An 18,699-nucleotide genomic window follows, 5' to 3' on the forward strand; every position below is an offset into this window, starting at 1 on the left:
AGCTGCATCTTAGCTGAAAACAGAATGCCAGAATGATATTTATCTGTCTTTTATTGACTGTGCAAAAGCATCCAGCTGTGTGACTCATAGTAAATTTTGGGAACACTTCACAGAGTTTACTAGATTCACAGATAGCACCTGAACCCTTGTGCCTATATGGGACCTGTATAGAGACCAAGAGGCAGAAAAGGTGTGTATCAGGATGGTATCCTTTCACCCTACTCATCCTATCAGTATTCCAAACAAATCATCAGAAATTTGATCATAAGTTAAACATAGAATGAAAATTAGGGAAAGACCTATCACCAACCTATGTGGATGAAATGATTTTGCTTATTAAAAGTGAGGAGACATCATAGCACTTACTGATGAAGATCAAAAATGACAATTTTCAGTATGGATTAAACTGCAACATAGAAAAAACAAAAATGCCCACAACCAAACCAATAAACAACATCATGATAAATAGAGAAAATACTGAAACTTAATGATTTCATTTTAATGTCACCGACAATCAACACACATGGAAGCAGTAATCAATAAATTATAAGGCATATTGTATTCTGCAAATCAACTGTAAACAACCTCTTCAAAATGTTTAAAAATACAAATATGTCACTTTGAGAAATAAGGTGCCTCAGACAAGACCAAAGTATCTTCAATCTACAGATATTCATGAGAAATAAATAAAGATCACAGATAAATGCCTTTAATTATGGTGTTGTGAAGAGTATTGAATATACTATGAATTTCCAGAAGAACAAACAGATCTGTCTTGGAAGAAGGATAGCCAGAATGCACTTGTCAAGCAAGGACAGCAAGCCTTTGTTCACACACTTTGAACATGTTGTCAGGGGAGGTCCTGTGAAGGGCTATTATCTTTGTAAAGCAGAAGGTATGTGAAAAAGAGGAAGACCTTGAGCTATGTGGATTGACACTGTTTCAATAATGGGTTCAAACAGTGCGGAGGTGGCACAGGCCTGAGCCATGTCTGATTCTATTGTACACAGGGTTGCTATGAGTTCTAAGTGACGTGATTGCACCTACTGACAGCATTTGTCCCAAATGGCCCACACTAATGTAACATGTAGTTATTAAGGGATATCAGATGTAGGGAACTCTTTGTATTATTGGCAGGCTTTTTTGTCTTCTATAAACCTAATACTATTAAAATACAGTATACTTTAAAAATAATCAATATCATTTCTAAGATGATTCAAATGAAATAGACCAGTGCAGATATATGAGTATTTAAAATAACTTCTTCATATTAATTACCTTCAAAATATAAAAATCACAGGCAGCAGTTCTTGATTATACTCACATTGTGTTGCAGTTTCTTAGTCACAGTTACCTCTACCTGTGGTTTCTGATAATATTTTTAAATATTGTCTTACTGTTACTTCAATAGACTTTATACTATAGAACAGATTTTGGTTTGCTGAAAAGTTGTGCAGAGAACAAATAACGTGTATTTTTTAAAAAATATGGGTTCAAAATGTCAAATACTAAACTATTAAAATAAGAAGTGAGTGTAGAATTGAACAAAATATAAATCACTGGAAATATCGTCAAGTTTCAGTATATTAATTAGATGTAAGTCAGACTGAGGTAGACTAATGTTTGAATTGTACATGAACTTAAGTCAGTATGCAAAGTTCTTTAAGAACATTTAATCTTCTTCCTTGTCCAAAAAATATATTTCTACAGATACTGCTAATTGAAAACAAACAATCTTTGTATCAAACTGTTGAAGTCCCAAATGCTTAAAATATGCACTCCATAATTAGGGGGATAGAGTGGTCCCTAAAACAGATTCAATTAAACAATTACTTGAATCAATTGAAAAATTTGGCAATAATTCAGGCTATAGGATCAACATACAGAAATCAGTTGGATTCTTTTAATGAAGGTCTATAATAAAAAAACAGTACCATTCACAATAACTATAAAAAAGATAAAATATTTAGAAATAAATCTTTTTTTAGTATTTGAACAATTTACTGATTAAGATAAAGAACCATAGTCTTCCATATGGATGACAACTTTATATTAAAAATAAATAAATTTTGCCAGTGGACAAATAAACAATATCAAAATAAATTAATGAAAAAAGAAGTTTAGGATTTCATTTTACTAGAACTCACAAACAACAGTAATGGAAGCAGCAGTCCAAAAAATCAAATGACATATGTGGCTATCATTCTTTTCTTTTTATTATGCTTATAATATTTATTTATTCATTGTATAAAACTCATTATGCTTTTGACGAAATGCTACATTTTTATTACCTTGCATTTGTTACTTCAGAAAACAGAGAAATAAATGGCATATGCAAAGAAAAATACAAAATATTCCCTTGAGAATCCAAAATGAACTTATACAAAGGGAAAAAGGTGCTATATTACTGGATAACCAGACTGAATTACTTTACAAATCCAAAGCAATTCTGGTCCAAATCCCACCACATATTTTCAAAGTAATAGAAATACTAATTACCAATGTTATATGAAAAGGAAAGAAACCTAGAATAAACAAAGCACTACTAAAATATTTAAAAAGCAAAGTAGGAAGCTTTTCACACTCAGACCTTAAAACCTATTGTACAGCCATAATAATCAAAACAGTCTGGTAATGATACAATGATAGATCTGAAGACCAATTGATTAGAATTGAAAACTTGGAAATTCAACCAAGTATCTATAGACACCTATTTTTTTATAAAGCCCTAAAACACATTATGCTTGAAATACTGGATCCTCACATGTAAAAGAATGAAACAAGACCCATATCGCAACACTATGTACAAAAAAATCTAGGTGGATCAAAGACCCAAATATAAATCACACAACTATTAAGACTATCAATGAAAACAGTAGGGGCAAACTTAGGCATAAAAAATTACAAATATAATACAGAACTGAGACTTAAGAACAGTTCAAAATTAATGCACAACAAAAGACTTCAACAAGAGTCAATATGGACTAGGGAAAGATAGTGCTGTTTTTACTCATGGAAGCAACACAGAGAAACCTTGAATCAAAAAGAATGTAGGAAATATTAAAAACTGAAACACCTTTAAAATGGGTGTGATAATAACATAATCTGATGTCAATTTGAGACTATTAAAAGTGAAGGGGTGGAGTTTAGCCTGTCAATCGGGTCACAGATTGATTACCTCATTTGGAGGCCCTACAGAGATAAATAGTTTACTTGAGGCCATACTCTCTGCTTTGCATTCCTGTTGATAAGCCAGAGACCTGAAGCTGAAGGAGCCATGTAGAGACCCCTGCCAGCGCTGGGATGCTTCCACCACCACTGGATCCACAAGACACCAGCCTGTGATCTTCCTGCATTCTGCATCATTGCATGAGTTTCATTAGTCTGAAGAGGAACTTATAGGCTGGTATTGGACATATTGGGTAATATAGGACTTATGGACTTGATCTGGATGTTTTCTCAATATACAATTACTCTTTGATATAAAGCTCTTTCTTGTACACATATGAGTGTCACTGGATTTGTTTCTCTGGTTAACCCTGACTAACTCAGTGGGTCAAAAGGGAAATCAAATGATAAGGTATTAACATTTTAACATAACATCTGCAATAATCAAGCTTACAATGCTCACTGCCCAGTAGCAAGGCTATTTCCATCCCTGGACTATGATCACAAGGTATTCATTGGAGGATTAATCCATGTGGATCTGCATTGTGACTCACAAATTGGAGCCTGCCTAGACTCCAAGCAGCATCTATATCCACTACTGATACTCTTATTTTTAATTAAAGTATAACTTGACTTGAAATCATCCCTATATTAGTAATTTATTTTTAAAAGTATGATGATATCATTTTAAATGTCAGAATTCTATAAGGCATTGAGTAAAAGCAGCACTCTCATACCTTAGTTCTTCTGTGAGGTATACAAATAATTTGGGCTTTGTTCTTGGTTCCTGATTCCTTGTGGACCCTTTGACATCAATGAGTGGGGGTTGATCAGATCAAGATGGACTACTTGAGAAACCTCAGGTTGAAGAGCCTCAAAAAACTATCAAATAGTACCATGGCCACATGGGAATATCAATGTTGTTAGATTCCCTCAAGGCAGTTTGGACTTAAGGCAACCCAACATACAACATAATGAAACACCATTCAGTCCTGGGCTATCCTCACAATTATTATTATTTTTGAGCTTTTGTTGCAGCCACTGTGTCAATCTAGCTCCTCAAAGGTCTTCCTTTTTTTCTCTCACTTCCCCTCTGCTTTACCAAGCAGAATGTCCTTTCCGAGGACCTGTGCCTGTACAGAAACAGAAGACATGTCCAAATTACATAAGGAAAACATCCTTCCCTCTAAGGAGCATTCTGGTTGTATTTTTTCCAAGAGCAACTTGTTTGTTTTGGGCAGTGTCTGATGTTTCCAATATTCTTCATCAGTACTGTAGTTCAAATACATTAATTCTTCAGTCTTCCTTATTTAATCTCCAACTTTCACATGTATAAAGGTGATTAAAAATATCATGGTTGGGTCTGGTGCACCTTAGTTCTTAAAGTAACATCCTTGCTTTTCAACACTTTAAAGATGTCTTCTGAAGCAGATTTACCTAACACAGGGTGTTGATTGATCCCTTGTGTGGTAGTTACATCATCTGGTGTCAATTTGAGGATTCAGATAAAGGGGTGGAGTCTAGCCTGTCAATCAGGTGATAGCCAATGAGGCTTCTGTGTGGGCATGGCTTTTTCCTAAGGATTCTTGGAACTCCAGCATTCCTCCATGGCAGCAGGAAATACCCTCTCTCACTCTCTTTCTGCTCACACCCTGGGAGACGTTGCAGCTCACAAAACACATATAAATATGTTAATGCCCTTTGATAAGTAGGTTTATTGTGACAACCTAGCCAATAGGAATATGTGGGATTAATAAGGTCACGGTTTGATTGAAAGGCAAACAGATAAATGTCTTGGTGAACCTGGCCTGTCTCTCTCTTGCTTTCTGGTAATTGGACTAGCAGGTGACTGCTAGTTCTCTACCCCAATTTGTGAGCTACACTACCTGTGAGACTGCCAGCCCATGGATCATGTAAGTGAAACTTGAGGTTTCTTTGAGACCTGCTTTGCCATGCTGCTGGTGTATACATCACTTGAGCTTGGGACTGTCTCATCCTGTTGTCTTGCTCATTGTTGGTGACCCGCCGTGCTGTTTGCTGCCTGTGTCCAAACTGCCTGCATTGCTCTACAGAAGACTCAGCTGCCTGCTTCCTTGACCTTGGACACAGCAGCCCTTGTGATTTGAAGGACTTCCTGTATATTAACTGTTCCATGGAAATAAGTTGAACTGAGCCCTCTGTATTGATGTGTGGACTAATTAACTGCTATATTTCTTCATGCTGTATATATTGAAAGAGTTCTGAGATTCTCTCATTCCGTTGTTCATCAATTTCTCTCTTGCCTTATTTCTTTTCTTTTTCCCCTTGACTAGACATTATGTTTGTTTGTGTGTATGCATATAATATTTCAAATTAAGGACAATATTTTGGGGAAATTGATTCAGACTATAAAATATATGTAAGATCTATAGCAACCTGGAACTATCATTCTCCCTATACTTTGAAGGCCTTCATAAGATATAACCAATAGTTTCTATGATCTTGTTAGTTCAGTACTTTTGATTTCACATTTAATGTTGGTTGTAAAGGAAAAGTCCATGGATTTCCCTGGTGGAGGGTATCACATTTTGTAGCATGTCAACATAAATATAAAATAAAATCACCCTTATGTTATCTCTATAGTGTAAAGGTAGGATTTATTTTTATTATGATAAAATATGAAAAACAAAAACTTTCTAGTTCCATCTTTTTTACTTGTACAATTCAGTAACATTGATATTTCATAATGCTGTGCAACCATCACCAATATCTGATTCAAAGTTCTCTTATGATTCTTAATATAAACAGAATTCCCCTAATTTTATTATTCTGGAGATTTGGATCCAGTATTTCAAAGGCAAAATATTGTCAAAATTCTACATTAATATCAGTTCACTGTATATCAAAAAATATAATAGACAGGTAAATAAAATTGCTTCATAGGGATTCTTTTTAACTATACTTTCTGTTTCTTGAACTTTTTAAGGATTCTGTCACGAATCTGCTTGGTCTTGACACTATAAACAATAGGATTCATGAGGGGTGGGACCAACAAGTAGACATTGGCCATGAGTACATGGACAATTGGAGAAGCATTTTGCCCATAGCGGCGGATCATCGAGAGCCCAATCATAGGTGTATAAAAGGTGAGTACGGCACAGATGTGGGATATGCAGGTATTGAGGGCTTTGATTCTCTCTGACTTGGAAGCTATACTGAGCACCGTGCCAAGGATGAGGAGATAGGAGAGGAGTAGGAGCACGGAATCAAGTCCCATGGAACAGATGACCACCATCAGGCCATAGATACTGCTGATCCTGCGGCTGGAGACCGTGGTTTTTATGAGGTCCTGGTGTAGACAGAAGGGATAGGAGAGAATATTGACAGCACGATACTGAAGCCTCTTCAGGAGAAAGGAAGCTGGAAAAACCAGAGCCAGAGCCCTTCCAGCAATTAACAGTCCAATGCCAATGATTACATTATTGGTTAGAATGGTTGCATATCGCAGGGGTTCTCTGATTGCTATAAATCGATCAAAGGCCATGGCCAACAATACAGCTGATTCAATAATGGAGAAAACATGAATGAAGTACATTTGGACCAGACAGGCATTGAAGGGAATATCCCGAGCATGGAACCAGAAAACGCCGAACATCGTAGGCAAGGTAGTAGTGGACAGACCCAAGTCAGTGAATGCCAGCATTGATAGAAAGTAGTACATTGGTTGGTGGAGAGAAGACTCAGTTCTTATAATAAAGAGGATGGTTATGTTCCCTGCAATTGAGGTGGCATAAACCAAGAAGATAGGAAGGGAAATCAAACTGTATGCATTTTCAAGGCCAGAGAAGCCTGTCAGGAGGAAGTGGGGATATAGGCCAGAGCTGTTGAAAACAGACATGTTGCTGATGAAGGCAAGCTCGGTCTACATGGTGAGACAAGAATATAGAACAATAAGATAAAAATCATCACAATAACAAGAAGCAATGCTTTTATATATGCTGATCTAGGTTTATTTTTAATGATTCACCCATTATTATATGTAATTATATATAATCATTATATATTTACCACCTTATTTAATAATTTATGAAATAAACTATTATATATTCATTGCAAAAGCATCTATTGAGAACATATTTTGTCAAAATAATCAAAGTATAAAAATGTGTAAGAAATATCTTCAAATACTTACATTTTAACATAACCTTAATAAAAAACTTACATTTTATAGAAAACTTACATTGATATAAAGTATTATTTTTATATAAGATGCTATAAAAATACTTTATAGGAAATTAATCTGACTCATGGAAGCTAGAGAAGATTGATTGTTAGCTATCCATGCTCTAGCTTTCAGACAACAAATTTATAAGCTAGATTGGAACAAAAGGCTTGGCTGGGTGATGATTAACATCTAACAAGGTGGGCAAAGGTGTTTAATAAGAATATCAATTGTAATCAAATATGATTGAGCAAAGTAATAGGGTGGAGTGGCTCTTTAGTTGATGGAGCAAAGTCAGATTAGAATGGGACCAAATTTTCTAAAGAGACATGTGTCCCAATGTAATTATATTAGACTAAGTCTTAGAGGACAAAAGTAGTCATTATATATTCATTACACATTCATACACATTATACATCATTATACATTTATGCATTCATAAAAAGTGAATAGCTTGACCAGACTTATATTATATTAATACCAAAGTATATCCAATGTTAAGAATAGTCTAAAGGTTGATACTAAAGATAGAAGGGGATCTCTTTAGTAGGTTATCACAATAATTAAAAATATTTTAAAAAGCCAAAGTTAAAAGTGAGAATGAAGAAAAATCAATAGATACATAATGTAGGGAGAAGAAAATACCACAGACACTGCCCAATGTTAAAGTGTTAGCAATTCGAAAAAGAAATTAAGAGTGTGGGAGGTAGAGGAAGGGAGGAGGTGTTGGCCAACCCAGGGACAAGGGAACAACAAGTGGTTCAAAACCAGTGCCAGGTAGGGGATGGGAGGACTGGTTGGGAGTGACCAAGGGCAAGGTAACTGAGAGGAACTACTGGAACCAGAATGAAGGCTGAACATGGTAGTGGGACAGGAGGAAAGCATAAGGAAATAGAGGAAAGGAGTAGGAAGCAAAGGGCATACCAGAGCCCCAATACAAACATGCACATATTTAAATATATTTATGATTATGGGGGAATAGACCTATGTGCATATATTTATAGGTTCAGTAGTAGGGTAGCAGGTGGACATTGGGTCTGCTCGCACACACTCCCTCAATACAATAGCACCTTCCTCAGCTAAACAGTCATTCCATGATACCCACCTTCCTGACGTGATCACTGAAGACAGACGTGATGAAGAAAGCTGATGGTGCCAGGCTATCAAAAAGATATAGCATCTAGGGTCTTAAAAGCTTGAAGGAAAACAAGCAGCCATCTAGCTTGGAAGCAACAAAGCCCACAGAAAAGAAGCACAAGCCTCAGTGAATACAAGGTGTTGAACGGACCAGGTAGCAGACACCAAAGAACAACCATAATTTTGTGATCATCTTTGTCACATAAACGCTGAAGACGAATGTGTGCATAAGTAAGTGTGGTGAGCGTCTGGGGACTTAAAGGCTTAAAAGTAAACAAGCCGCCATCTACCCCAGAAGCAACAAAGACCACGTGGAAGCAGCACACTAACATTTGTGATCATGAAGGGCAGAGGGGACCAGGTTTCAAACAATAAAGGCAAGGGGAAAAACACATCACCGTGAATGAGGGGAGTGCATAATGGGGACCCAATACCCATCTGCAGACAGCTGGACATCCCTTGCAGAGAGGTAGCGGGGAGGAGATGAGTCACTCAGGGTTCAGTGTAGCAACAATAAAACTCAAAACCTTCCTCTAGTTCTTGAATGCTTCCTTCCCCCTAATTATCATGATCCTTATTCTACCTTGCGGACCTGGTTAGACCAGAGGATTCACAGCGGTGCAGTAGGGATCTGGAAACACAGGGAATCTAGGATGGATGAACCCCTCACGACCAGCGGTGAGAGTAGCAACACCAGGAGGGAAGGGGGTGTAGAAAGGGAGAATTGATCTTTCTACATGTAACCTCCTCTCTGGGGGATGGGCAACAGGAAGGTGGGTGAGGGGAGACACCAGGCAGTGTAAGATAAGATAAAATAATAATTTATAAATTATTAAGGGTTCATGAGGGAGGGAGGAGAGGAGAGGGAGTGGGAGGGAAATAAAAGAAAATGAGCTGATTCCAGGAACCCAAGTGGAAGACAAATTTTAAGAATGATGAGGACAATGAATGTATAAGGATGCTTTACTCAATTGAGTATGTATGGATTGTGATAAGAGTTGTATGAGCCCCAAGAAAATGATTTTTATTAAAGATTGAAAAAAAAAGAAAAAGAAATGAACCCAGGATTGAATAATCTCATTCCTGAATTGAATAGCTTCAATTATTTGGTAATTTTTTTGCCTTTTTTTTCTAAACAAATGTACAAACAAAATTATGCAGGAGGTCTTCATTGAAAGTTTTTTAAACCTGGATACAAAATTAATTCATTCTAGCTATGTTAAATTTGAGGTATTTATGTCAATAGATTGCTAGAAGGGAAATTAATCCTATTAACAGATTTTTGAAGAATGTCTAATAGACTAAGAAGAGGAGGAAAAAATCAATACACCTTCACAGGCAAAAAGAAGGAAAGAAAGAAAAAACAATGCTGTGTGCGCGTTGTGTGCATGGTTAGATTATGGGCAATATAAGAGGCAGAGATTGTTAGGAATCCATGAAGAAGAAAAATTATAGAAGTAGTCCCCAGAACTAGTAGATCAAATGGCTTCTCAGTGAACGCTCAGCGATTCGAGCCCATCAGTCCTTCTACTGGAGAACCAAGAGGCACTCTGATTCTGCCAAGACTGCAGCTTTAGAAACCCGATGGGGCAGCTCTTCTCTGTCATGAGTGGACACGATGAGTGACAATTTACTAAAAGGCAAGTGATTTGTTTTGTGTTTTGGTAAATAATGCATTCAAGGAAAAATAAAGTGACTTAAACATTGTCTAATGTAGAAGATACTTTGGATTTTGTGAAGCAAAATTAAGAAACTGAAACAATTCACATCTAAAACCTATCGGCTGTATACAACAGTAATGTAAAGGCTGGTATGATCTAGCGTGCTCAAGTTATTACCTGCTGCTTTAAAGGATCCACATGAGCATCATCTCGCTTCATTCCCTGTTTTGGTCATAATATTGCTAAGTGTTTATGATACAGATGAGAATGAGATAGAGGAGGAGCCCAAACCTCATCAACATTATTATATGATTGTCATCATTTTAAACATAATACATTTTAATTTAATATCAGAGAGGAATGTTTTCAAAGATAGAGCATTTTTGTCGGTGGATTCTCATCATAGGTACTACCTCTACCTGTAAATTAGATAGCAATGATATTCCAGAGGTCTTCTGAGCAGTCTTTGAGGATGCAAGCTTGGTTCATTTAGCGGAATAGCAACCTGTGCCTCCAATCTGTCCTAGAGTAATAAATTCGCACGCACAACCATCAGTCCTTCCCCTTGACTCTACCTCCCATTTCACAGTACTTCAGAGATGACCTGCTCTCAAATGCATTTCCTTACCCAGTCTTCTCACTATCAAGCCTTCCTTCAGGCAAAACCACGTCTTCTAGGGCAGATAGTCATTGCTCTTCCTGCAGTTGCCTGATTTTTCAGTGCACCAAGACTGGGTATTTCTTGTAAGCAGTGGAAGTCACTGAGCAAAATAAAAGAATTAGAGAAAAAAAAACACAGTAGTTCTGAAGGGAGCTAGTCCTTCAAAGATCCATAGGGGTCTTAAGTGAGGCATCAGTCTCTCTTTTAGTGTCTCCAGAGCCAAGAGGGGGCTCCTTTTGCTTTCAGCATCCTTGACTCTATCCAGTTGGGAGCTGTATTTGCACTGTACTTCTGAGGTTTAATGCTCTCTGTCCCCTCGTGACTAGGTTTTGTCTCAAAACAACCTCCTGAGAGGATAAATTATGTGACTACCATCAGAGTTAACTCTCCTGACCAGGGGCAAGAGGTGTTTATATCCAGTCCACCTTACAACAGCAACTAGGATACATTTCTTAGAGAAGACATTAGTCTTGGTTTATCATAAAATTTCAGAAGAGAAGTTTGTGCTCTGAATAAACAGATCCACCAGTTATTGGCTGTGTAAAGTTGGAATATCTCATCAGTCTTTAGAGTATGTTTTCTCAACTCTCAGGAATAATGAAGCACACCTTTCTGAACTGGCATAAAGAAGGAAAAATATTGAAGCAAAGTTTATGTTTAAACATAGTGCTAATGATAAAAATCACAAACAATAGAGATATTGGACATATTTATTTATTATACTCTATATTCACAACATGCTGTATTCAGCAGCCATTCAACAGGAAGGCGAACATTTCACATCTTCCCCCAGCAACAAATCCTTTCCAAACTGGAGCATCATTTCATCTTTAAAAAGGCAATTCTGAGCTGATACAATGGAGAGAGGCCCCGGTGGTACTGGGGTTATGTGCTTGGCTGCAAACCAAGAAGTTGGTAGTTCGAACACCACAGCACTCAGCAGGAGAAATATACAGCAGTCTGCTTCAATGAAGATCGTGGCCTAAGAAAACATCTTGCAGAGCTCTATTCTGTTCTCTAGGATTACTCTGAGTCAGAATTAGTTCAACACTAACGTGTGTGTGTTTAGGTTACATTTTTTAACAAGACAAAGGTGAAACACAATAAAAAAAAGTCACACTCTCCTATTCCCAGTGGAAAAGGAATACATTTTTCAAGAGTGCAATCCTAAAGGACATTGTAGCCATTCATTGCCAAATTACACTGGTACTAGATGTGAGAGTGAGAGGATAAACTTTACAACTCTGCTGTGCTCCTTCTCCACTACTCTTCACCAAGGTCATCTATTTTTATTGGTGATATTTCCCAAGATAAATTCTTTCCCCCCATGACTCATAACAAAATTAGTCAATATCTCTATACGCACCATGCAAAATACCTCTCAGATACATCAATCCCACATTGCATTCCTCAATTCTACATCAAGTCATTTCCATTAAAATATCAATGTGAGATTACTCTTTTAAACCTAAATCAGAGAGAATAAGGAGACATATTGTTGCTCTTTGAGCTAATTCTGAGTCAGAGAAACCCTGTAGCACAAAGTAGAACTGCTGTAATGTGTATCTAAGACTATTAATCTTGTGAACAGTAAAGACTCATTTTGCCTGGTAGGTTGGAATGAGTCACCTTTCATTTAGTAGACCAACACTTTACCCATTGTGATACCAAGGTTTCTTCCCAAATAGCATATGAAGCAAGAATTTGGTCTTAGATGTGTATAAAATATGCTATTCTCCATTAACCAATGTGTTAGTCTGGGTAGAGTAGAGATATAAATCCACAGAAACGCATATGTATATAAGAGAGAGTTTTATATAAAGGGTAAGTGTACACTAAGAAAGCATTCCAACCCAGTGCTGTCCAAGGCCATAAGTCTAACATTAGCCCATGTGTCCAACACCAATCTTCAAAGTTCTCCTCCTTTTCTCAAAACACATGCAACGATGCCAACTGCAGGAGGAAAGAGTAATCAGGGAGCTTGTAAGCATCTCAGCACTGGCAGGGGTCTCCACACAGCTGCTCCAGCACCCAGGGCTGCATCCGGGTAGGTCCATGTGGCTTCTCCTCAGGTATATCACTCAGGAAGTGAGCTTTGCCAACTAAGGTAAAAAAAAAAAACTAGCTAAGGCAGCCACACACTGGTCTGACCATCAGAGAACAGGAGACCAGAGAACAAGAAAGGCGAGGCTCACCGAGCCATTTGTCTCTCCTGCTTTCCATGAACCCCACATGTGCTCATCGGCCAGGTTGACACACTAAACCTTAACTATCTCACCAAGTAAGTGCCTCCAAGACCTCTTCTGTCCTTATGTTCAAAGGACCCAGAGTAGCAAAGTTATTCCATTCCGGTGCAAACAGGAAAACACTCAACTACTCTCTGGAAGATTGGATGTGCACACCCACAAAATGGCACCTAGCAATCTACTTCTGAAGGGTCCCCGCTTGGAAACCCTGTGGAGTGAATCTGCTCGGCCCACATGTGGTCTCCATTAGTGGGGGTGGACTCAACAACAGAAATAATAAACGAATGCTCAGTGTATTCTGCTAACGCACAGTGAAAAAATAACGTGGCTTCTCTTGTGTTCTTCTCTTGTTCCATTCATCTGCACCAGGCAAAGGGGAGTCGAAAGCTTTACTTGACCCTTCACTCATATCATAGGTATTTTGAGAACCAGTGTTTTTGAAGCATATTCTATGATATAATTTAGGGTGCAATCTATTTATTAAGAGCACCGAGAAAGCACCTTCTAAATAGAGGATGAAAGCAGAATATTTACAATGGAACTAAACCCAACCCCAAAAGGGTTGAGCTGTGAAGAAGGTCTGATAACAGCCTCCACCAGCAGTACAGGGAGCTCCGCAGATAAAATCCCCCAACTGAATTTGAGAGGGGTTAGCCCAGAAGGCTGCATCATCTCAGAGTTCACACAAGGGATAATTGCAGGTAGCCAGGACTGCTGACCACACAAGAGTAAACAAACGCACATCTTGGAACAAACTGTCTAACAGGTCTCTAACTTGTTTCGCAGAAAACCCAGTGTCCCCAAGCAAAACCCCAGCTCTGGTGGAGAGGCGAGAGGTGGGCTGCTCACAGTGGACAGGAATCCAGGCAAGCGCAGCATCTCATAAGGAGTCCTGCTCAGCATCCCAGAAACGTTCACGGCTGACTCGATTTTGGAGAACAACTGCGTGTGCACTTCATCTTAATAAATCAGCACATTCCAGGAAAGATCCTCCATATTTTCAGGTGGAAAGCCTCTCGGAAGCTTTGTTTGCAAGTTCTCCATTTTCATATAAAATTATATAAAGATCCAGATCTAGAAAACTGCAAGAAGAGGCGTGATTACATTGCTTTAGAGCTCAACAAATGAGGTTTCTCTTTCTCTTTCCTGAGTAGCACTCTTGTCCTCTGCAGTATTAGTCCCTTGTCATGTTATTTTCACTCGTTAAGATAAAGGATCCTCAAGGCATTTGCTCTCCACTTAAGTCCCTTGCATCAGGTCCTCTTTTTTTTCCCCCTCCCTCCCTATTCCCCCCTCCCTCATATGCCCTTGGTAATTTATACATCGTTATTTTGTCATATCTTGCCCTATCCGGAGTCTCCCTCCCCCCCCTTCTCTGCTGTCCCTCTCCCAGGGAAGAGGTCACATGTGGATCCTTGTAATCAGTTCCCCCTTTCCAACCCACTCACCCTCCACTCTCCCAGCATCGTCCCTCACACCCTTGGTCCTGAAGGTATCATCCACCCTGGATTCCCTGTACCTCCAACCCTCATATGTACCAGTGTACAGCCTCTGTCCTATCCAGCCCTGCAAGGTAGAATTCGGATCATGGTAGTTGGGGGGAGGAAGCATCCAGGATCTGGGGGAAAGCTGAGTTCTTCATCGATACTACCTCACACCCTAATTAACCCACCTCCTCTCCTAAACCCCTCTATGAGGGGATCTCCATTGGCCAACACTTGGGCCTTGGGTCTCCACTCTGCACTTCCCCCTTCATTTAATATGATATATACATACATATATACATATACACATATATACACATACATACACACACTTATATCTTTTTTTTTTTGCATGATGCCTTATACCTGGTCCCTTGGGCACCTCGTGATCACACTGGCCAGTGTGCTTCTTCCATGTGGGCTTATTTGCTTCTGAGCAGGGAATGTATGGATGTGCTTTATACAATTGATGTATGTATATGTATGGATTGTGATAAGAGTTGTATGAGTCCCTAATAAAATGTAAAAAAAGAAAAGGGAAAAAAAGAAAGAAAGAAAAGAAAATGATTAGGGCAAAGAATGTACAGATGTGCTTTATACAATTGATGTATGTATATGTATGGACTGTGATAAGAGTTGTATGAGCCCCTAATAAAACGTTTAAAAAAATGCTGAATAAAAAAAAAATCACAAAAAAAAAAGAGAAAGGATCCATTGGCGCCTTCTCCCCACAGATTTCAAATTGCCCTGCTCTAGAGTAAAATCCCTTTATGCATTTACATCACATGTCATTCGATAAGAACTAGTGGGATGGGCTTAATCTTGGTCATGACAGATTTCTGCAGCTCAGTTAATCCTGGAAAGGGGTCAACACTGAAAAAATCTTCACAAAAGAACTCCCAAGGGCGAAGGCAGTAACTTCTTCCTTTAAATGGAGAGCTGGGTGGTGTATCGCCAGGTCCATCCTGGCATGTCAGAGTACTTTATCATTTTTGGTAACATGACATAGTTGGGGAAGACTTATGTTTCCCCTAGATACTGAAATATATTATGAACATCTCATTTTCAGTGTTTTGCCTTTACATATGTGTACTACTCTTTCATGAAATAACTTTCTCCAATGTGCTAGGCAGTTTGGTAAGCATCTCTACATAAAATATATATGTTAAATCTCCACTTTGAAGTGTTTGTTAATTTTTGCTGAGTAAATACTTCCGTCTTGGCTATTTTCAAAATATTCATGTGAACATAGATTTGGAACAAGTATACGCAGTGGATTTCCATCATCCAGTGTAAACCAATTTCAGCACATTTTGCTTTCCCACTCTGCCCAGCTGGTAAAAATAAAGTTGACCCATAAGAAGCAACTAAAATATCAATCGCTTTAATCCTGATTCCTATATCCTCAAATAAAATTGACCATCCTTAATATAATATTGTAACATGTACCTATATGAATTATAACTCTAATTTATATTAGCTTATATTAATATTGTTGGCATGTGTATCTCTACTTCTAAATGTTCATTTTAACATGGAGACCACTCATTTTCTTTTTCGCATACCCACAGTATTGAAAGTGACAACTGTCACAATAGATGTTTCTTATTTCTCAAGAAACTTTTTGTACCTCTTCATCCTTTCTTTATTTAATTGTAATTTGAGCGGGGAATTACATAAACTTTACATTCCATAGTTTAAACTAGTAATCAACCCCAATAGTTTATCCTTCCCAGACCCCTTGATTTCTCTTCCCCCTCTTGTGTATGAGTATTTTGCACTTTTGATGAATCAACAGGCAATAATATAACACTTGTATTAGAACGATTTTCTGAGCACTTATAATTGTTGTCAGGAACCCCACACAGAGTCCTGTAAGGAGGTGTGAGCAGAACCTTAATGGATTTGGCTTAAGAAATTCGCAACTCAGCTAAAAAGAAAATCAATAAGACACCAACAGTTGAAGCATACATGTACATCATCTTAATGAAGAAGAGCAAAGTGCTATTATATAAATATATATACACAATCAAGAAATATGCACTATCTTGTGAAATACATTCAGGCATATAGACCAGAAATAAATTGTTATTAATAAATGAGATTGGAGCATGTACACGACTCTTATTTACTCACAGAATAAAAGATGTAAACTTGTCCTGTAGCCTACACATGCTACATGGCTAGATTTGCTTATGTAACTATGATGTTTTATTTCAATGTTTAAAGATAAAGAAAGGGCCCTTAAAGGTCTGTGGGAACCAACTGATGCAGTTCTACTTTGCTCTATAAGACTGCTTCAAAGTTATTAAGAGTCAAAATTGACTGGGCAGCAGGGTGTACCAGTGACAGAGCAACAGACACATCTTTGCTCAGTGTTGAGAACAGGATTTAGTATATAAAGAGGGTAATCATCCAAATCCTGCTAATAATTTGAATTTCAAACTTTCCATAAAAATGTCAGTAATATGGGCAGAAAAAGTTCTGATGTTATAGCATGAAAAATGAAAATAATAGAGAAGCAAGATTGAGAGAGATGGGTAAAATGTAAATGTGATTACTTTCCACAAATAATGCTATTGTTACCTTTAATAATAATCACAATTTATTTTGTGCTTTTTGACCTTAACCTCTTTTACATGCATTGTCTTGTACATGTCTCATAATGTTCTTGGAGACATGTTATAACTTTTATAACAATTTGACAAAAATAATCTTCATTTTAGAAAAGATAAAAAGCTAAAATTGTCTATCCAAGAAACAGAATTATGAATTTCTACCAGATAATTTAACACCACACATTTTAGTTCTTACTGTACTGAAGGAGTAATCCAAGTTTTTCAGAAGGAAATTAGATGATTGATGATTGAGACTACTTAACGCCTCCTCCTTATTCCAAAGTTCCGGAGAATCCCCAGACGAATTTGTTTTGTTCTGACACTGTAGACAACAGGGTTGAGCACTGGGGGCAGCAGCAGGTAGATGTCAGCCATGAGGACATGAACGGTGGGAGGGAGATGCTTCCCAAAGCGATGTACCATCGATACACCGATGACTGGCACAAAGAAGATGAGCACCACGCAGATATGAGACACACATGTGTTCAGTGCTTTTAGCCGCTCTTCACGCGATGCAATGCCCAGCACAGCACTCAGGATCAGGACATAGGAAAGAAGTATGAAGACTGAATCCACACCCAGTGTGGCAATAACTACACACAGTCCATAAATGCTATTGACCCGAGCATCTGAACACACCAATTTCAGGACATCTTGGTGCAAGCAGAAGGCATGGGAAAGGGCATTGATATGACAGTACTCATAGCGTCTCAGTAGCACAGGTGTGGGCAGTACAACTCCCATGCTCCGCAGCAAGCAAGCCAAACCTATCTTGCCAATTACACTGTTGGTAAGGATGGTGGAATAGTGCAGTGGACGGCATATGGCAACAAAACGGTCAAAGGCCATGGCCAGCAGTACTGAGGACTCCAGGAATGTGAAGGTGTGGATGAAGAAGAGTTGAGCATAGCAAGCCTTTGCCTGGATCTCTCTAGCTTCCCACCACAGGACAGCAAGCATGGTCGGAAGTGTGGACAAAGACATGCCCAGGTCAGTTAGTGCCAGAATGGAAAGGAAGTAATACATCGGCTGGTGGAGTGACGATTCTACCCAAATGACAGAGAGAATGGTGACATTCCCCAAAAATGCTATGAAGTATGCCAAACAGAATGGGATGGAGAGCCAAGAGTGAATGTGCTCCAGCCCAGGAAAGCCCCTCAGTATAAAAACGGGATCCTTAGGGTCACTGCTATTCCAGCCTAGCATCGTGTCCCTGGCGGTGCTTTGCAAATATTAGTCTTGGGCTGAGAAGACTCTTCTCTGCTATTTTTTCTTATCCCAAAAAGCGATCCCTTTCCAGTGCAGGCTGTGCTGTCAGGAGAAGATATGTCTTTCCTCCTGTGCCCAGTCAGAGAGAAAACGAAAATCTGGAACAAACATTTGAACAGCACAAATTTGGTTATTGCTGGCAAGAACAATGTTGGATTTGCAAAAAGGACACCAAAAAATTTAAACCAGGGTTATGGGAGAAAATCTTTATAGTGAAGTGAAAACAGAGAATAGTCGGAGTACTGATCCAATGA

The 18,699-nt window shown here is 38.4% G+C and overlaps 2 protein-coding genes across 2 annotated transcripts; both read right to left on the bottom strand.

Annotated features, from left to right (window-relative positions):
- Nucleotides 1–6,103: 6,103 nt before the first annotated feature.
- On the bottom strand, nt 6,104–7,045 carry LOC142446876 (olfactory receptor 51G2-like). The gene has a single exon (XM_075548611.1). It carries the CDS (start codon nt 7,043–7,045, stop codon nt 6,104–6,106), a length of 942 nt encoding a protein of 313 aa, XP_075404726.1.
- Nucleotides 7,046–17,434: 10,389 nt separating this feature from the next.
- LOC142445899 (olfactory receptor 51L1) lies at nt 17,435–18,382 on the bottom strand. Its single transcript, XM_075547768.1, has one exon. The coding sequence runs from the start codon at nt 18,380–18,382 to the stop codon at nt 17,435–17,437; it is 948 nt and encodes a 315-aa protein (XP_075403883.1).
- Nucleotides 18,383–18,699: the final 317 nt, after the last annotated feature.

This window comes from Tenrec ecaudatus, chromosome 4 (assembly GCF_050624435.1).
Source record: "Tenrec ecaudatus isolate mTenEca1 chromosome 4, mTenEca1.hap1, whole genome shotgun sequence".
In the NCBI taxonomy this organism is placed as follows: domain Eukaryota; kingdom Metazoa; phylum Chordata; class Mammalia; order Afrosoricida; family Tenrecidae; genus Tenrec; species Tenrec ecaudatus.